Source organism: Peromyscus leucopus, chromosome 5 (assembly GCF_004664715.2).
Source record: "Peromyscus leucopus breed LL Stock chromosome 5, UCI_PerLeu_2.1, whole genome shotgun sequence".
Lineage (NCBI taxonomy): Eukaryota > Metazoa > Chordata > Mammalia > Rodentia > Cricetidae > Peromyscus > Peromyscus leucopus.
In genome coordinates, this window is record NC_051067.1 from 38,336,409 (window position 1) to 38,357,859 (window position 21,451).

The 21,451-nt window shown below is 45.1% G+C and overlaps 1 protein-coding gene across 2 annotated transcripts in view; it reads right to left on the reverse strand.

Moving 5' to 3' along the window:
- The window catches only part of Gpld1 (glycosylphosphatidylinositol specific phospholipase D1), a 52,074-nt gene that overhangs the window by 19,735 nt on the left and 10,888 nt on the right, over positions 1-21,451 (reverse strand). For both annotated transcript variants that reach the window (XM_028880763.2, XM_037205863.1), the window contains 11 exons: positions 20,126-20,204; positions 16,606-16,703; positions 16,089-16,199; positions 14,744-14,792; positions 13,722-13,776; positions 9,867-9,974; positions 9,620-9,647; positions 9,386-9,525; positions 6,371-6,436; positions 4,500-4,620; positions 1,174-1,313 (listed from right to left, as the gene is read on the reverse strand). In XM_028880763.2, the coding sequence (XP_028736596.1) occupies positions 1,174-1,313; positions 4,500-4,620; positions 6,371-6,436; positions 9,386-9,525; positions 9,620-9,647; positions 9,867-9,974; positions 13,722-13,776; positions 14,744-14,792; positions 16,089-16,199; positions 16,606-16,703; positions 20,126-20,204 (995 nt within the window). The remainder of the gene's footprint in view (positions 1-1,173; positions 1,314-4,499; positions 4,621-6,370; positions 6,437-9,385; positions 9,526-9,619; positions 9,648-9,866; positions 9,975-13,721; positions 13,777-14,743; positions 14,793-16,088; positions 16,200-16,605; positions 16,704-20,125; positions 20,205-21,451) is intronic.

Here is a 21,451-nt window from a genome sequence, read left to right on the forward strand (position 1 = left end):
GATTCACCTCCCAGTCCCCTGTGTTTGCTGCATGTATCAGTGACCCCCCAATAACGGGCCATCAGAAACCGCACGGAGGAGACACAGCAGTGTGGCCAAATCACCTTGAACAGTCACTTTCCTGCACGTGACTAGGTTCCAAATCAAAAGAATCCCAAACTCTCTTAATAAACAAATTATTCTTTTCTCTTTCAAAAATTGTGGTGTTTATGAATCCATTTTCTGGGACTGGAGAGATGGCTCAGTGGTTAAGGGCATTGGCACCAGGCACCCACATGGTGGCTCATAACTGTCTGTACCTGTAGTTCCAGGGAATATGATGCCCTCTTCCTAGCCCTCAGGGGCACATGGTACACATAACATATATTCAGGTAAAACACTCAAATACATTAAAAAATTTTTTTAATCTTAAAAACATTTTTTAAAGTCCCTGTGCTGGCTGGTTTTTTGTCTGGTTGGCACAAGTCAGGACATCTGGAAAGAGAGAACTTCAACTGAGAAAATGCCTCCATCAGACTGGCCATAGACAAATCTATGAGGCGTTTTCTTGATTACTGATGGATGTGGGAGGGCCCAGACTACTTGGGCAGTGCCACCCCTGGGCAGGTGGTGCTGGATTGTGTAAGAAAGCAGGCTGAGCAAGCCATGAGGAAAAGGCCAGGAAGCAGCTTCCTCCATGACCTCTGATTCAGTTCCCACCTCCAGGTCCGTGCCCTGTTGGGGTCCCTGCCTTAGTTTCCCCTGATGAGTGACTATGACCTGGAGACATAAGCCAGGCTGCTTTGGGTCATGGTGTTTTATCACAGCAGGAGAAAGCAGGCCAAGACAGACGCTTCCTCAGGCTGGACTTGCACAAAAACTCTCTAACAAAATGAAGGCAACTTGGGGCCCAGATCCACTTTCCCCAGGGGAGGAGCAGGGCACATGTCTTAGAGTTAAACTGACTCATGTTCCAGCCTTTGTCCCCAACCTTCTGTGAGATAGCCACGGATCAGTAGGAAGGAAATTTGATTTTCTTTTTCAGTTCACTCAAACTTTAAATGAATCCATTTTTCTGTTTCCTAATTTCTTCCAAAATATAGGGAAAGCAAGGTTTCACTGGTAACACAAATGATGCCACCCCAAAGTTGATGAAGGCATACAACACCCCCAATCTAATGAACCCATCCTTACCAGCCAAGCCTGGCATAGGGGACGGACAGGAAGTAGGAGGCAGAGGGGCTGGAGACGTGCTTTAGATGAGTCTCAGAGTTGCCCATGAACATCGTCCTCAGGTTCCTCTCCAGAGCCTGGTACATGAAGGTTACAGATTCCTGAAATGAAAGGATAGTTTAGAAGTGAAGATCCACAGCATCGTCAACAGGAAACACACAGAACTCAGGCAAATAAAATGAGTTCTCTCAAGTGCTGAAAAATATAAAACATCTGTTCATTTCAGTGTGCTAGCTTAGGCCAGACAACAGGGACAGCGGAGTCACACTGAGGAATGATGACAGGAAATAGCCTGAGACGATGGACTACAGGAGAAGAGCCGTCTATGACTTCCTCAAAGTCAGCAGTCTGCATTGATTTGAGATTCAAACCCAACAAGAGATTTTTTTCTTTTTAGGCATTAGCTCATCTAGGCTTTGCTGGCCTAGAACTCACTGCATAGACCATGCTGGCTTTGAACTCAGAGAGCTGCCTGGCTCGGCTTCCCAAGTACTGGAACTTAAAGGCATGCCTGGAAAAAAGAATTTTTTTTTTTAAAGATTTATTTATTTATTATGTATACAGAAGAGGGCGCCAGATCTCATTATAGATGGTTGTGAGCCACCATGTGGTTGCTGGGAATTGAACTCAGGACCTCTGGAAGAACAGTCGGTGCTCTTAACCTCTGAGCCATTTCTCCAGCCCGGAAAATAGAATTTTTACAGACCAAAATTTTAGGAAAGGCAAGCCTGTCCAGTCTAGAACCAGAATTATGTTTGTAAATAAATAATTCATTTTTCTTAAACAAATGAACTGGAACAACACCAGGATTCTAAAAATTCCTACCCTCTAAGTGAGGGGTTCTCAACCTACGGGTCATGACCCCCTTGCCAAACCTCTATTTCCAAAAATATTTGTATTATGACCCATAACAGTAGCAAACTTACAGTTAGGAAGTAGCAACTAAATGTGGCGGGGGGCGGGGGAATCACCACACATGAGGAGCTGTATTAAAAGGTCACAGCATCAGGAAGGTTGAGAACCAGGGCTCTGAGCCACACTCACAGTGAGATGCTGACTATTTGCTTTGACTTTCAAGGTACCTAGGAAACAGCAGCGGTCCTTCACAGAGCTGGTGGTCTGTGCCAGGGAACCTGGGGACACCCGGCCGCCAAGCTTAGAGTTCTAAACTGTCCTTTTTCATGTACTTAGTTTTGCTTTTGCCTGGGGACAGCACCTCATTCTATAGCCTAGGCTGGCCTCAACTCATGGCAATCCTCCTGCCTCAGCATCCTAAGTATTGAGATCACCAGTGTGGCATACCATATACAGTGTGGGGCTACCAAATTGTCTTGAAGTTCTAACTGCAAAGACACAAGCCCAAACTGGGGTGGTCCTTAGCAAGCTCAGTAAACACTTCATCCATCCAAGTTAAGGGAACACAACTCTAAATCCACCAAAGGGTGACATAAAACCAAAAGAAGATATATAGGCTCCAGCAGAGGCCAGCAAAGCAGATCCAGCTGAGAACATGGAAGCAGGCCGGCCAGCCCAGGCTCAGGAGAAGCACTGACGTAAGGACCTGCAGGTGGACAACAAGTCTTCTGTCTCCCCTGCTATCATCCTGCCAGCAGGCTGTACACCAACCGCTTAGTCCGATGCCAGGCTCTGGCTTGCACAGTCATGCAGAGAGCACTACGTCATCTACTGTCAGCTATCAACCCTCGGGACAGACACTGGGAAGACCAAGTCTCTGTGATGCCCATCTTCATCGCTTTAGAAACGCCCAGGAGACACACCTTTGCGGGTGTCTGTGAGGGCATTTCCAGGGAGGATTAACGGGGGGAGGAAAGACCTACTCTGAATGTGGGCGGCACTATGCCACCCTCTGAGGACCCAGACTGAATAAAAAGGAGAATGGGAACGGAGCCCAGGCAGCCCTGCCCTCTGCCCTCCTCTCAGACTGTGAAGATGTGAGCAAGCAGCCTCACACTTCCGCTGCCATAGCCACAAGCTGCCATGTTTTCCCACTGTGATGGACCTCTGCCCTCTCCAACAGTGACTCAAAATAAACCTTCCTTTTTTCAGGTTTTTACCCCAGCAACAAGTAAAATAACAAGTGCAGCCCGCCCCCTCAGACATTTGCCCCCGAGGAGACAACTACAAAAGCATCTATGTAAAATTATCTGCACTTTGTACGTTAGCAGGAGTTCCCAAGCTCGGGACCAGTTACATAACTTGTGGAGTCGAGCGCAAAATCAAAACTCACCAACTAGTAAGAATTTTAAGGCCAGGGCAGCAGAGTAGGAAACTTTGGGTTCTTTTATCAAACCTAGCAAGGGACACTCCCATGGGACTGTGCAGGTTGACCCCAGGAAGCTGGCCCTGCCACAGCCCTTGCGCCATCCTGATGCATGGCATTCTCACTGTTGTCTAAACCCTTCTGGTCTTGGGAACAACCACAACCCAGCACCTACCTATCTCCAAGTCTTGCAGCAGTCACATCTCTGTCCTGAGTTCCAAGCAAATCAAACTACCTGGCTCTCCAAACATCCTGAAACTTCCCCAGCCCACCACCAGAAACGCTTTCTTCGGCTGGTGAAATGCTATTCACTGTTAGAGTTCCCCTCCGTGCCCCTCCTCCATGCCTTCCCCAGTGGCCTCTGAGGTAAAAAAAAAAAAAAAAAAAATGGCCTCCCCGCCACCCTCCCTCCAACACACCACAGCTTGTATCATATTCTACCCACACAAAAGCTACCACTGCTTTTGTTGCTCCCATTAGGACAAAAATTTCCCAAATTTCCCACAGAGTGAGTCTCTTTCCCTTCCCCTTTCATCCCCACAGTAACATGACTTCCAAGATGACCCCATCTGAAGGGGGACACTGTGGCACTTGCCTGTCATCCTAGCACTCAGAAGGCTGAGGCAGGAGGACCATGATTGCCATGAGTTTAAGGCTAGCCTTAACTACAAAGAAAAATTTTTGTCTGAGGGAAAAAAATGACCCTATGGATGTATTTCACATGCAATGGTGTCTGCCAGCATGGGACTATGTAGGAAGCCTTCAACGTAGCAAGCACACTTGCCTGAGGTCAAAGCAGGGCTGGTCTAGATGCCCGAAGCCCCTGTGACTAGCCCACATTTATGCCTTAGGACATCTCTGGAATACAGCACATTTAGAAACCAAGGACATTCGCTGGCCTGGCACGAACCCAGATGACTGTATGGATAACAATATGCAGGGACTCTTAAGCAAGCTGTCCTGAGATGTGGTCCATCCTCCTTCATTGATAACAGGAAGTTCTCACCGGCGCCCAGGAGCCTGCGCTGTAGAACACGCCTCTTTCTGTGTAGTTCAGGTTTTTCCTGATATCTTTACTCATGAACACAGTCAGATTCCTGTGATAATCATTTTTCTGCACTTTTGAGCTGTTGAAAAGAGAGAGGAGTAAAATGATCAAACCCAAGAAGACCACCAGCCCCTTGAGGTACTGAGCTGAAGGTACACGTTAATACTGGCTGATGAAGATACACACACATTAATAGTGCCTGAGACATTGGGATTTTAACATCTACAAGTTGACAGACAGCAAACATAACTTTAGAAAAACCTTTGCTCCACAAAATCTTTTGGTGAGTGTATTTCTAAGGCTTAGACGTCAACCCTTACAAAACTTGATGTTTCTGAGGCTATGGGTATAGTAGAATATGTACTTGGCATGTGCACTGGTCCTGGGTTCAAACCCCAGCGCCAGAAGGGAAAAAGAAATGTATTCTTTCCTGTGGTCTCAGAGCTCACGGTAGGAGTAAAAGTACTTCTAGACTACCAAACTACAAATGTATGCAATATTTCACCAAAGAGGTCAAGACAACTCTCTACCTACTGAGGCTGGCAGCATGTAGGTGGACTGACTCATCCATAAAGACATACACTAGAATCCGTTATCTAATTAAAATACATTTTCCAGTTCAGAGATCTCAAACTGGGTACAGCTGCCTGCAACTCTAGCACTTGGAGGCTAGAGATAAGAAAACCAAGAGGTCAAGGCCTGCCTGAACTACACAGTGAGTTCAAGGCCAGCCTGGACTACATGAGATGCTGTCTTTAAAAAAAAAAAATCACATGTCTTAGCCAGCCTAAACCACAGATGCCTAGAAGAGCCACCCAGGCTTCAGAATGCTTAAGGATAAGGGAATGACAGGCCCTAGGGAAGACACAGACAACAATCTTAAAGCATCTTAAAGATGCTCATTTAAAAAAAAAAAAAAGCAACAACCAGACTTACTTATTTTAAATAAAGTAAACAACAAAGGCTGGGTGGAACCCTTCCTTCAGCTTTTAATTCTCTCAATGCACCAAAATCTCCTTAGGATCTTTCACAGTAAAACCCTCACTTAAGTATCTAGAATATTTAAGGTTTTTGCCCTTAACTATCTCATTGGTTCTTCAGGGGAACTCTGCCAGGCCCTGGTTGGGCCACCACGGCACATTCCCAGAACAGCCAGCCCATCTCTCTCCAAGGCTCAGCCATATTTACAAGGACGTGTTCAGTACCCAGACGGCTATCAGGCCACGTGCTCTGAGTTCCTGGTACAATGGCTATCTCCAAGTACTTTTATTATTTATGTTACTGTTTTATTTTATTAACAACACATGGTATTCCTTTTGATTGATAGCATCATGAACTGGAGGTTGGTTCCCAGCTCAAGCAGGAGACATCAGCTCTAATAATATAAACCAAGCATTCTGACTTTTTCCTCAGAAATTTTAACAGAGCATTTCTTCCCACCTTGTGAATGAAATGCTTTTTTCAGGATGGAGCCTGGGGAAGGTCCCTCAGCCACAGTAATGGTGACACTCGTTAAGGATACCAATGACCACTTAGAGAACAACTGGCTGCCTGGCTGCCTTAAGCCCGTCATCATCTGTAGCCCGTGCCTCTATTCCAGAACTCTACGTGTGTTTTTTCTCACTGTCGGAAGGAAGAGCTGTAGCTCAAAAACATTTGCCAGTGTGTTTGGAAGCCACCCAGGTGTAAATGGCTCAGCTAGAATAGGAACCTCGTCCGTCTTTCTGTCTGTCTGTCTGTCTGTCTGAAGACTCCTTGCTCCACCCTCGCTAGGGCAGGCCCTCTTGGAGAGGCATTCTTTGGACACAAATGATTCTGGACCCACTTACCCGAGGGTGTGGTCCCTCCGGCCGTCACAGGTGATAAACAGAGGGTTCTCAGGCAGGTGGCAGTCACTGGGAAACAGAGGAAGGAGTTAGGCATTTTTCTTCCTTCTCTCCAAGCATAATTTTGATAGGGAATCAGCGACGCACTTTAAACCACTCTTGTTGTTAGAAATCCAATGCACTATCCACTGTGCAACAGAGCCACCTTTAAATCACCCTCAAAGCTTGAAGAGTTCACTGCCTGGCCATTCAGATAGACAGCCCAAGTCTTTCTAGCCAAGCCTTCCTCTCCCCTCCTGGCTCTTCTGCCAAGCTTGCGTGCAAACATGAAATGCCCAGAGTCTGAGAATATGATACAAACTGAGCCCCAACTACAGCACCTTTGCCCAATTATGCCAGTTCCACCAAATAGACTAGTTTCATAATGACACTTTAATTCATATCTAATCGTGTACTGAGGCCAAAATCAGCATCCCATTTCTCTTTTCTCCACTTCCCTTCTCCGCTCTCACAAACTGCTTCTCCTCCTAATTGTATATGGTGTGTGTGCTATCCAGGTTCTACATGGGAGAGAAAACTTGACATTTTGAGTCTGGCTTGTTTGGGTTAATATGGTCATGTTCAACTTCATTTCCCTACAGATGATGTAATTCCATTCTTCCTACTGAGTAAAACGGTGTGCACATTTTCTCCTATCCGTCATGCCAACTCTGAGCTGAGGAAAAGGCTTTCTCTTTGCATCCTCTTTGCTCCACTGTGGGGGTCAGAAGGCCATCTGACAAGGCTAGCACTAACTCATCACACATCCTTGAGGTGGGCAGAGTTCTGACCGGACATAAGCACCATTTCACTGTTTCTTCAGGAAGCCTGCTGTAGGTTTCAAATAAAATGAACGTACTTTAAAAGGTAACTCTCTCTCTCTCTCTCTCTCTCTCTCTCTCTCTCTCTCTCTCTCTCTCTCTCTCTCTCTCGTGTGTGTGTGTGTGTGTGTGTGTGTGTGTGTGTGTGTGTGTGTGTGTGCACATGCATGCATAAGCACTGTGCTCCTCTCCTGTTTCTTTCTAGCTGTCTTTCCTTAGCTATGCACAGAACTAGTCCACAATAGGGCTGGGCTTGAGGGCTGTTGTGTTGCATATGGCAGAGAGAGGGGGTGACTGGGCATTCTGAGTTCTGCCAATAGAGAGCTAACTTCCACCTAATAGCAATCATGATAATGGACCAGCCCTCATTAAGTGCTTGCTTGCTGCATGTTCAACCTTCCGCATGAGGGCTCTGGTTGACACCTCACACCCTCATTAACATGCAATGGGGAGTGTCCCCATTCAAAAGGAAATGAAGGCTTAGGGAGGCTTAACAACTGGTGAGAAGGAGGTGTCTCCAACTCCAAACCCCACCCTTTCTAGATCTAGGTTGGCATGCACCTAAACTCTCAGCCAGGCTGGGAAGATGAGTCAGTCGGTCCTTGCAAGCATGAGAACCTGTATTTGATTTCCAGCACCCATGGCCTGGCATGGTGGCCTGCAGAGTCAGGCAGACCTCTGGAGCTTGGTGGCCAGCCTGTCTAGCTGCCTAGTCTAATCAGCAAGCTCCAGATCAACGACAGACCCTGTTTCAAGAAACAAAGTAGAGAGCACTTGAAGAATAGCAGTCCTCTGGCCTCTGTATGTACGCACACACGCACACACGCACGCACACACGCACCCCAAACTCCATTGCAAGGGCTTAGCGATCTAACTTGAGGCTTTGTTGACTATTGAAATAACATTTTGGAGCTGGGAAAATCACTCAGAAAGTAAAACACTTGCTGTGTAAGTGTGAGGACCAGAGTTCGGTTCCCCAGAACCCACAGAGATGAAAGATGGGCATGGTAGCCAACCTGAAAATTCAGTGCTCAGAAGATGGTGATGGGAGATTTCCAAGTGAACTAGCTAGTCAGACTATCTGCAATAAGGGAGCTTAGAATTCAGCAAGGGGCCCAGTCACAAGGTATAAGGTGAGAGTAACCGAGGAAGACACCTACATCAACCTTAGATCTCCACATGCATGCACGTGCACACACATGTAATCATGCATACACACATGAATGCACAGCACATACACACAAGAAGTCAAATTAAATAAGATTTATATTAGATTGCTAATCCCTACCAAATCATCCCTCCTTGAATCTTTCAAGCAAGTTTGATGCAGATTAGGCTGAAGTCAATCTTAGCACCAAGGAGAATTTCGTTTCAAATCAACACCGTGTAATTATGATTAGCAATGTGTTTTTAAGAACACATCACACAATATTCTGGAGCTGCAAGTGTGTGGGCACTTCAATTTATCAACACCCGTGCTCCAAGTTCCTGGAGCCAGCTCTGGAGAATAGCTCTTGCATAAAAAGCCTGCACGGTTGGCTGGGCTGACCCAGCTAAGCTCCAGCGTCCCACCCACCCCCTTCTCTGCAGTGGGAGCTGTGCCAAAGTTTCCTGCCCTTCCTGCCCCCAGCACCCCAGCAGCTCAGCTGGGGCAGCTGTGTGCCCAGTGCAGATGATGGGTGGTTTCTCTCATCAACAGACTTCCCGGACCTAGGGACAGGTCTTCCTGAAGACCTGCTTCCTGTTTGCTCTGATGATGTTTCGGAAGGAGCTGAGCCATGGTGCCACCCTTGCTCTCCATCAGATTGCCCCCACAGTGCCACCCATGCTCTCCATCAGATTGCCCCCACACCCTGTGCTTGACAAACCGCCCACTGGTGATTTGGTTTTGGGAGACAGGGGGAGTTGTGTATGAGATACTTCTCAGTGATCCCAAATTCTGCCATGTCTGCCTGCCTCTCTGTCCCTCAAACTTGAGAGGCATTCACCAAGCCAACCAGATGCCTGCCCCCAGCCAGGTTTTAGAGAGGGCATAGTTTCTGTTGTTTTCTCTGTGAACCGGTTCGGACCACACTTCTGAGTTGTTCTCCTTTGAGTTTGGCCTCATCGGCTGAAAACGCTGAGCATTATGTGGGGAAGGTAACAAGGCAAAACTCACCTGGTCCCGTTCTCCAGCATAAAGCTGGTCAGACGGTAGATGTTCGTGGACCAGAACGCCATGTCATCCAGTCCTCCGAGGAAATACTCTTGAAACTGCTCCACCAGAAATGGGGACTTGGTAGAGTATGTGGAATAGAGCTGCAGCGGAGGCAGGAGACGTGAGGCACCGCACTGTCTGCACAGTCCTCCAGCCAACACTCAGAAAAAGCAGGTCTTTTTTTTTTTTTTTTACCTTGGAAACAGCTAACATCTCCCCGTGCCTGCAACACAAACGAGAAGCGGTGTGAGTTGCACTGTCTATAGAAAAGAGACGCAAATAATGAAGAGACAGTTCCAGCCCTGTGTCTTCTGTCACGTGACTGCCACCCCAGAAACGAAATCCATAAACCCAAAGTGCACCCCTGGAACTAAAACGTGGAAAAGGGCGCTCAGGAAAGCCCCATAAGTCAGCTGCAGACTTCCCTCAGGCTCACACTCACATTTCCAAGAACTGAAGGTATGTGCAGTCAACGATGACATTTTCGGGGATGACTTTTCGACCGTAGAGATTATCGTAAATTCTCAGAAGATCTTTGATGGGCACGTACCTGAGAAATACGTTAAAACGAAAGAGAGACACTTGAATTCTGAAACTGAAGGTAACGGTACAACTGCAGGAACCCCACAAGCTCCCCGCGCTCGTGATTGACTGCATATATCAGATCTCTGACAGTCTTTTCCAGCATTGGTTTTTAACTCTGCCAATGACACTTGGTGACAAACACCATTATATTCCCATTTTATATAAAAAGACACTGAGTCACAGGGACAGTAAGTAATCTTCTCAATGATGCAGAACTAAAAACTGGTACCTTAGTCAAATATTTATGAAAGACATTTAAATTTCAGAAATTGCCAAGTATAAAAAGTGTTCAATTTTGTGAATTCAGAGGGGTGTGTGTGGAGGGGAGGGGTTGGAACTGTCTTCTGTAACCAAGCCTGGACTAGAACTCACTAGGTATCCTAAGCTATCCTCAAATTTGCAGTGGTCCTCCTGCCTCGGCCCCCTGAGTGTTGGACTTACAGGCATGAGCACCAGATATGACCCCTCTCTCCAATGAGCTAATTTTAGATGTACAGGAGAAAGCACCAGAACTCCGGGCCCAGCTTTTGGTTCACAGACATTAATTATTTTAGTTGAAAGAACAGCAGTATCTTAAAATCAGATTTATAGTTATTTTTATTTCAATTTCAAAATCCTCAGAATAAACAAGAATATAACAACCAATAAAATCCAATTTTTATAATAAGATGAAATAAACAAAAATTAAAGAGGAAGGAGATTTTAAAAACTGATTTATGTGTATTTACAAGAAAGAAGAGATTAAGAAGCCCATTTTTTAAAAGCTTTTAAGAGCACCTATGACCTTCTCAATAAAAGTAGCTAAACAGGCAAAAGAAAATGAGAAAAATATTTGTTTTAATGAATCACTAAGCTAACAAGAAAGTAAAAATAAAATAAAATTCCAAAGTCCAAACCCAAATAGAAAGCAGAACCTTTGGAAGGCAAGCAAGGGAAGTCAGCTTTACTCTATTGGCATCTACCGAACCTCAGAAGCTACAGGATGGGAAGCGCGGAGATGAACGTGGTTGTGGAGCCATCCATCCCCTGGACATGCTCAACCTGTTAGGGACCACACCCCTAAAGGAAACTCCTCTCGCAGCCTTCAACTGTCAATGACTCCTCAGCTATGAGTGGGAGCTCGTGAGTTCCTCCCTCCTCCATGCTGGAATGCTGACTGGCTCGATCTTGTGCAGGCAAGCACAGATGCTGAGCCTGTGAGGGCATTTGTCCTGAGCGGTCCTCCCACAGATGCTGAATCTGTGAGCGCATTCATCTTGAGTGGTTCTCCACAATCTCTGGCTCTTATTATATTTCCACTCCCTCTTCTGAGAAGGTCCCTGAGTCTTGGAGTCAGAAAGATCCAGATGTCCCAGGTGTGACTGGTCACTTCCCAGGCACTTCCTCTCTACACTTGGACAGCTGTGTGACTCTGTGTTAACCTTCATCTACTGCTCAGACATGCTTCTCTGCTGAGGACAGAGCTGTCCTATAGAATCAATAAACTTTCATCAGAATCCCAGCAAGTTTTTCCTGAAACACATCAACCTGATCCTAAATTTCATCTGAAAGAGCAAAGACAAAAGTATCTTTGAAGAAGAGGAAAGATGGTTTGAATGAGAAAGGTCCCCATAGGCTCATATATTTGAATGTTTGGCTCCTAGTTATTGGGCAAAAGCCCACCCCAGGCCCAGTGTCTGTCTGTCTGTCTGTCTCTGTCTGTCTCTCCGTCTCTGTCTGTCTGTCTCTCTGTCTCTCTCACTCTCTCTGTTTCTTTGTCTGTCTCTCTCTCTCTCTGTCTGTCTGTCTCTCTCTCTGTCTGTCTCTCTCTGTCTCTCTCTCTCTCTCTCTCTCTCTCTCTCTCTCTCTCTCTCTCTCTCTCTCTGCATATTGCTTGTGGATAAGACGCAAGCTCTCAGCTACTGCTCCAGCACCATGCCTACCTGCAGCGATATTCCCTGCCATGATGATCATGGACTCTGAAACTGTAAGCAAGCCACTCGTTAAATACTTTCTTTTATAAGTTACCTTGATCATGGCGTCTCTTCACAGCAATTCAATGGTCACTAAGACAGAAGACAAACAGGAAGCTCTGCCCTTACAGAAGCAGACATACAGCAAAGTCATGGGAAGGCAAGAACCAATGTTCCTAAGGGACAGTCTCTCAGGCCAAGAGAAGAGAAAGGAAGCACAAGGGTGGTGCTGCAGACCAGTGAGGAAAGAGTGGACCATGGAAACATGGTTCTAGAACACCCAGCTACTTCTACCGAAAAAATAATATTAAATTTATATTTCATCTTACACAAAAATCCCCAGATAAATTAAATGTAGAAAGTCTTCCAGGAGACCCAGGTTTGGTTCCCAGTACCCACATCAGACAACTCACAACTGCCTATAACTCCAGTTCCAGGGGATCCAGTCCTCTTATGATCTCCAAAAAAACCTGTATGCACGTGTTACACATATAGGCAAGCAGGCACATACATACAAATAAAAATAAATATTTTTAAAACCATAAATGTGGTAGAACTCTCATTCAATGACTGATGGAAGCGGATGCAGAGATCCATGGCCAGGCCCCAGGTGGAGCTCCAGGAGTCCAATAGGTGAGAAAGAGGAGGGATTGTATGAGCGAGAATTGTTGAGACCATGATTGGAAAAAGCACAGGGACAAATAGCTAAACTAGTGGAAACACATGAACTATGAACCAATAGCTGAGGAGCCCCCAACTGGATCAGGCCCTCTAGATAAGTGAGACAGTTGATTAGCTTGAACTGTTTGGGAGGCACCCAGGCAGTGGGACCAGGTCCTGTCCTTGGTGCATGAGCTGGGTGTTTGGAGCCTGGGGCCTATGCAGGGACACTTTGCTCAGCCTGGGAGGAGGGGACTGGACCTGCCTCAACTGAATCTATCAGGCTGAGCTGAATCCTCAGGGGAGACCTTGCCCTAGAGGAGATGGGAATGGGGGGGTGGGCTGGGGGGAGGGTAGGGGTGGGGAAAGAGGGAGGACAGGGGAATCTGTGGCTGATATGTAAAATTAAATAAAATTATAAAATAAAATAAATAAATAAATGTTTTAGAAGACTACATAGGAGAATAATCTCATGCCTTTAAGGTACAAAATTTCTTTTAAAAGACATCAGAAGTACATGTAACTAAGGAGAATAGATATATCAACTACTATGGATTAACAGGTTCTGTTTGTCAAAATACACCCTATGTGAAAATAATACTATAAACTGCACAAAGATAATTTAAGAAATAATTTAACAAAATGATAAGAAACTAGAAATGATCTATTCAAAACACTGTTCAATATACTAACAAAACCCAGAACTAGTCACACATGCTAATAATTCACACTGCTTGAGAGGCTGAGGAAAGAGGTCACGAGGTCAAAGCCTGCCTAGGCTATGAGTGAGATCAAGGCTAACCTGAGAGACTCAGTTGGACCCTGTCTCAAATTTTAAACAGAGTAAAACAAAAGAAGAAGAAGCAGCAGCTAAGGACTTAGTTAGCAATAAAGTGGGCCTAGCATTCAGAAGGCCCTGGTTCAATACCTAGTAACAAGAGAGAAATTACAACAAGAAATAAAAAAGACAAACTAAGGGGGAAATAAGCTATAAACTTAAAAAAAAAAAAAAAAAAAAAAAAAAAAAGCAAACCCAATAAGAGCCCAAGTCATAAGTGTCATTTGGGCATCACATATTTAAAAAAAAACATTGGTCTTACCAGTGCCGAGAGAGGTAGTTAAAATTAAATTCAAACTGGCTCAGCACATCTCCTCCTACAGCAAGAGAAACATATTTACAATCTGTAGGCTAATGCCAAGACACTTCTTACACATTCCCACAAACCAGATATTTCCCATAGTTACTCATTCTCTGTTTTAGATCTGTCTTGAAGAAAAAGCTATCTTTTAAATATCTTAGCTAGTGAAATGTATGAATTAAGAATCATTTGTATAATAAAACAATTCTATTTTCTCTTTGTTTGTTTAACAGGGAATCACTGTGTAGCTCTGGCTGGTCTGGTACTCACTGTGTGCTTAATGCTGGCCTTCAACTTTCAGTAATCCTCCTGTCTCAGACTCCCAAGTGCTGGGATTATAGATATGTGCCACCACACTCGACTTTGGATTTATTTTACTTTGAAAAAAGATAGACCATATAGGTCCTTTTAAATAAATACTAACTTGTATATTTAAAGAGAATTACTACAGGAAAAAAAGAGTTCACCAATTGAAAGCTAAAATACAGGTGACTAAGACTAATTTATCAAATGGATTTTAATCCAACATATAAGTGAAAATGTGTTAATAAAATTATACATCAACAACAAAATATATATTTTTAAACAAAGAATATATTAACATGCCCATTTAGAAATGCATCTCTGTGCTGAATGAACTGTGTTATATTCTAAATGAACTTTAGCATTATAATCAGAAAAGTACTTAACAATGTATAAGGTTGTCAGCATGGCTCAGTGGGTAGAGGCACTTGATATATAAGCCTGGTGACTTGAGGTCATTTCCCAGAATCCACAGAAAGGTGGAGGGAACCACTCCTTAAAGTGACCCTTGGACCTTCACACATGCACACTGTGGCTCATCACACACACACACACACACACACACACACACACACACACACATCATGCACATGAGAGCACATACACACACATACACACACATGCATCACATTAATAAATAGAAAAGTAGTTGGCATATGAAAAAAGTGAATAAACAGTACCAAAATCACCAGCTGAATGAGCCTCAGAATAGGAGTCCTGAAAATCAATCTGAGGAGCAAAGAGAAGCACATGGTGAATGTCCCAGACTGTGACCTAGAATGTCACCGCAAGTCAGACAAGCTGAGGGGAGGTGACAGCCTGACCCAGGGGACTGGAGTTTATTGTGGTAGACTTGGTCTTCACACTGACATTCTCCTTTTTGTCTGTGGTGGCCATTGAGTTGGGTAACAAGACTGCTGCAGACAGTTGTGCCTCCCTGGGGTGGACAACGTCTCCAATGGAGTCCAAGATTACAGGTCCAACAGGATGGAATTAAGGGTGACTGTGGGACAAATATGAGCAAGGTCTGACACACACATGAAAACATTATGATGAAGCCAGCCCATTATCGTATATGTTAACGAAAAATTCAATTAACGTGCAGCAAGCAGGCTGGAGTGAGGCTTCAGTGACTGCCCTTCCAGAAGACCTGAGTTTGATCCCCCACAACCACGTGATGGCTCACAGCTGTAACTCAGACCCAGCGGGACCCTAGCACCTCTTCTGGCCTCTGCAAGCATTGAATACACGTGGTGCAGACACACAACATGCAGGCAAAACACCAATACACATCAAATAAAAAGAAAGATTAAAATCTTCATTTAAAAATGCCAAAAGCCTCCGGGCAGCGGTGGTGGTGCACGCCTTTAATCCCAGCACTCAGGAGGCAGAGCCAGGTGGATCTCTGTGAGTTCGAGGCCAGCCTGGGCTACAGAGTGAGTCCCAGGACAGGCTCCAAAGCTACACAGAGAAACCCTGTCTCGAAAAAAAACAAAAACAAAAAATAATAATAATAAAATAAACAAACAAACAAATAAAAATGCCAAAAGTCAAATAAAACAACTAATAGCAGGCCCTTTCCGCTGTTATCAGGAGAGACTGCAATTCTCTGTTTGGGAACAATCAATGCTGAGCAGAGCCAAGTGGCAGATACTCCTTTCCTCACTCAGACACAGTCTCAAAGGCACTGCAGACAAGCCTGTCCCGTTTCCAGCACGTTAGTTCACTCAGTTTTTGTGGACGCATCTTCAGAGGTGGTAACAAGGAAAGGAATCCATTTAACAAAGACAGAACTCTGACCAGAAGCCACTTTGGATAAGAAGGCTAATGTGCCCAGGGTGTGTGAATAACCTCAAGATTCTCCTTTTCTTTAAGAGAATCCAGTCTTGTCTGCGGAACTGGGGATCAAACCCAGGGCTTTGTGTGTTAAGCAGGCATGCTACCTCTGAGCTCCCCCACACCCCAGCCCAAGTCCAGCTTTGATCTGGGTGTGGCAGTGGCACTCTCGGGGCGATATGCACTCACGGCTCCCATCGTCCTGAGGAATCCTTGTTCAATACCCAGGCTGTGCCAGCTGACATCAGCAGCCATGTGTGAGGTGATTCCAAACAAGAAAGCCACCAGCTTCTCTGTGTCCTGGCAGAAAAGAAAATCCAAGCCGTAGGTGTTGGGTTACATTGATTCCCTGAAAGGCTTTAACAAACATGAACTAGTTTCCATGACTGAGACTTAACAAAGAATTAGAAGCAGATAAATTACATAGCTTCTAGCCACAGGGAAGTTGATAGGATTTTCTGAAATGCTGTGTCTTGGAAGGGTTTCAGATTGATTGGCATTGGAGTGACAATCTCCAAACTTTTCTATGGTAACTTTATTTCTGTATTGGCCAGGCATCTGCCGTGTGCCCGTTGGCGTGCAGGGCACTGCAGGTCAAGGGATAATTAGCTACCCCAGTCTGGGGATCAGAGATTCCAAATGGAGTGATCCAACGGCACTTCTCAGCACAGCGGTGAACTGATGCGTGGTTGGAGGGCACACCTACCTTCTCCCAGGGCAGAGGGTAGTTCTCCCGAATGTAATGAATGCTAGCATTAAGAAAGGGAGTCCAGTGAGTCCTCTCAGATACATCATGGTATTTTCCTGATAAAACAAAAAAGGAGAGTTGTGGTACCAAAAAAGTCGAGAGTCTCCTCAAATTTCCCATGACCGCCCACTGTATTGCTGGATGCTTTGATTTTCCCTCCAATAACTTGTTTCCTCTGTTCTTCCTCCAAGGACAGCTCATGAACAGACAGACCGGAAGAGTCACTCAGAGGATACTTGCACAAGGATGTGCCTATATTCCAACATCTTATCTCCTGTTATTCTTCTTTATTTTTATTATTGTTATTATTACATTTGTTTATGGTGTGCCTGTTTGTGTGTACATGCACACTGCATCACAGCACTCATATAGACATCAGAGACCAACTTCCAGGAGTCAGCTTTCTCCTTCCACTATGTGGGTTCCAGGAATTGAACTCAGGTCATCAGACCTGGAAGCAAGTACCTTTACTAACTGAGTCAGTTCACACACACCCTCCCCACTTATTCTCTGGAAGTTACTTTTCTCTGCCACATATTGGTCCTAATCTTCACATCACTCAGGAGAGTATAAACTTTCTTATGAAAACATGGAAAGCCAAGCATGGTGACAACACACTTGCAATCCCAAAACTCAGAAGGTGGAGGCAGATCAGGGGTTCAAGGTCATCTTCTGCTGCATGGTGATTTTGAGGCCATACCTAGGCTACACAAGACTTTATCATGGAAAAAAAAGGGAATGATGGAAGGAGAGAAGGGAGGGAGGGAAAGATAAATGATTTATAAGTAGATAGATAATAGATGGATAGATAAATAGATAGATAGATAGATAATAGATAGGTAGATAAATGGATGGATGCATGGATGGATGCATGGAAGAAAGTTTTGATGACCCTGTCCACACTTCTCAGAACTACTGTTGTGTGTTTTGTCTGTCTTGAAGGATAGTACACATTGAGTAGTGCTTCTTGAATTTAATTATCAAAATATTCTTTTCTCTTTCTCATATGTAATGTTTCAAGGGACTGTCAGAATATCAAGGGACAGTGGGACTCCCTGAATGCTGCTTAGGAAATGCCAAGTGAGAAACAGTAGGTTAGAGATAAGAGCTATGACCCACAGGCAAAAACAACAGTGATGAAGAATGACAGACTGAGAGAATGTGGAAGTTTGAATGTGGCTGGCCCCCGGAATCTCACAGGGAGAGGCACTATTAGGAGGTGTGGCTTTTTTGAAGTGGGTATGGCCTTGTTAGAGAAAGTGTGTCACTGTGGGGGGGGGGGCAGGCTTTGATGTTTCCTATGCTCAGGATACTGCCCAGTGTCTCAGTTGACTTCCTGTTGCCTGCAAGATATAGGACTCTCAGCTACATCTGCCTACATGTTGCCATGCTCCTAGTCGTAATGATAAATGGACTGAACCTCTGAAACTATAAGCAAGCCACCCCAATTAAATGTTTTCTTATAAGAGTTGCTGTGGTCATGGTGTCTCTTCACAGCAATAAAAACTCTAAGACAGGGGAAAAGAGAAATAAGTATTTATAAATACAAGAAATGCCAAACTTAGCTCTCTGCAATCCTGAACACAGAAGGCAGTAGCACCTTAGCATTTCACTGATGTTAAATTGAGGGGGTTCCTGTAGGTATCATACAGGGAAGCAAACTCCACAAAGAGAAAAGAATGAAAACCTGGTGCAGACTGACTTCGTCAGCTTGGATCAGACTTGGGGGAGTCTAATAACAGGCAGTTTATTCCCAATGTATTTAAACCCAGTACAATTTGAAAAAAGTTCCCTCATGTAATACAATCCCCTTTGCATGAGGAAGTGTAATTAATCTAAAACTCAACTCGGTATACATGTCATTTCTGCCAAGAAGATGGGTTCTAAGGATACCCTAGCTGTACTAACCTAAGGGCATAAGGTCCAGTCTGGTCTCAGACATACAGATAGCATAGAGGTCATTTGGGTTATTAGCCACCTCTGGTCCTGGTTGTGGGAGCTTGGGGGAGCCTATGGCCAGAAGGGTCATTCAGATTGCTAGCCAACTCCTGTCTCTGTTGTAAGAGCTTGATATGGCCTGGCCCAACAGATAACACAGATCACCAGGCAGTTAATCATTTCCAATTCTTAGCTTTCTAGATGGAAAAACAGGTTTTTCATCTTTCCCATTGGAAAGACAATCCTGTATGCTTAACATTTCTGGTTTCTCTGGAGATCTGTGGGTTCAGTGATCTTCATGCTATGCTCCCAACATTAAATGTCACCACTAAATTGTTAAGAAAAGAGACTTAAAACAATAGATTATCCTGAGGCACCAGAAATGGTTTCCATGGTGACCCGATGCCCCAATGAAATGGAAGACCATCCTTGCAGATTTCTTTCAACACACTTCTGCCTGCAGGGTAACTCCAACAGTACCTGTTTCAGCCGGTTTCTTTGTGCCCTGGTTTGGGATAGGTTTAGTTGGGTTGGGATTGGCTGATGGACAGACTAATTTAGGAAATGAGAGAAAAGGAGGAGATGGGAGATCTGGGTATTTATGTTCTCAGTTCTTCTGCTGTAGGGTCAAAATGGGCTGGCTCTGACCCTTAGGTACAGATTCCACTCCTGTCGAGTGCCCCCCTCCATGAATGTCTCCCACCACAACGCAGTGATCACTCCCCTGCACTGTCTCTGGTGACTCCTTCACCTGTCCACACCCTTAGGAAAGGCACTCCCATTAGATTCTCCTCAACATACGCAGCTGGCTTAGATCATCATAGCACTGGGCAGTGGTCTCAATACCAAGAACAACCCAGGGAGGAGGCTGCCTTAGGGCAGACCCAGAACTGAGACTGTAGGGAACCTTTTGAAAGTCGCGTGCTAACAAACACAGAAAGGGCTACCACAGAGCACTAAAGCACACAGAGACATCTAGACCAGGCATCACCACAAAGCAAAGTTCCAGAATTTCTATGCTTATGCAGAAAAGTCACCGATGAACAACCATTTTACATATATGTGTTTATATATAAAGTTATATTTTATTTTTAATTATGCACATGCGTTTGTCTGTGTATGATGTACATGTGGGTGCAAGTGCCTGTAGAGACCAGAAAAAGGTGTCAGAAAAAAGCCCAAGTTACAGGTAGTTATGAGCCACCTAACACGGGCTTCCAAAACCCCATCTTCCAAAAGAGCAGTGTACATTTTTAACCACTGAGCATCTTTCCAACCCAAGAAACATACTTTTTTTTTCTTCCGAGACAGGGTTTCTCTGTATAGCTTTACACCTTTCCTGGAATTCATTCTGTAGCCCAGGCTGGCCTCAAACTCACAGAGATCCGCCTGCCTCTGCCTCCCAAGTGCTGGGATTAAAGGCGTGCGCTGCCGCCGCCGCCGCCGCCGCCGCCACCACCACCCGTCTTTATTTTTAAAGTCAGAGCCAATCCTGTTCACCAGTAAGTGTGACGTCATTCCTCTGAAAACCCTCCCGTACCTCTTTTGCAGATGCTAGGGTAAAAGGCATCAGGAAACACCGTCCCAGCCTGATAGGCGTCCTGGTGTTCTAAGAGTAGCTGAGGAACAAGAGAATGCAGACATTAGAGGTCAGGGACCGGCAGACTGGGAGAAGTCAGCCCCGTGCTTTTGTAGCTATGAGAGTCTAGAACCACACTGGACAAGGGCAGCGTGAAGGGAAACGTGGGCAGGAGCAACTGTTCAAAGCCCAGGCATACTTTACCAGAGTACAGTAGGTAGCACATAAAACTCCAGGCCCTTTCCTACATAACAGGCCTGTTTAGAAAGCAGCAAAACTGCCTGTTTAAATGTTACCATCTTTCATTTTCTATTTTTGTTTCTCTAATGGAGTAGAATTCCCCTAAGACTATTTTAATTTTTATTTCTCTGTACATACACAAAGTTTTCTGACACAAGGTCTCCTGTAGCCCAGCTGGCCTGAACTTGTTATGGAGCCAAAGATGACCTGGAACTCCTGAGCCCCTTGCCTCCATCTCCGAAGTGCTGGGGTTACAGGCTTGTAACAACCACCATACCCGGCCTTCCTAAGACTAGTCAGCTGATCCAAAATTGCTTTAGGACAAGACTTTTAATGATCTACAGTGAAATAAGAAAAATACACACACACACACACACGTCTGTGATTTAACACAAATGTATAAGTAGCAACAACAAACTGCTGTGTGCATGTGCAGGGTTATATCTCATGGCCTTTAGTTCATCCTTTGTCCTTTCCTTTCTCCCTCTCTTCTTCTCTCCTTCCCTCCCTCCCTTCCTATTTCCATTTTCCCTGTGCTTTAGAAAGTTACAAAAATATTCTTTCCCTTTGAAAATGATGTGACAGCGGATAGCAGGGTTTTTCTCTAGAACGTCTTTGTTGAACTTGCAAGCTCAGACCAGAGGCTAAGAAACAGACTGAGTCTCCAGCATGCTTGGCATGGCCCCAGCTCTGCCCTGGAGCCCTCCTGCTTCTCCCACTGGCTTGGAAGCCTGCAGGTTTTCTGCAGCAGAGATGCAGAGGCTCTGGTGACGGCACTCCAGCCCTGCTCACAGGGAGCACAGGACACCAGGTCCACCGGGAGCGCAGGCTGAGGTTACAAGGGCCTGTAACTAGTGCTCAAGATGGATTTGCGTTTTCCTCAGCAAGACTGTTGAAGTCTGTTGAATCTGCAGCTAGCCAGCAGGAGAGTTTCTAGTACCACTGTTTTGCATGTTGTTCCTGGAGGCCTTTCTAGACATTTCTAGACACCGATGGAGCTGTTCCTCTGACTCTCACGCAGGTAGGACAGCCAGTTCCTTAGCTCCT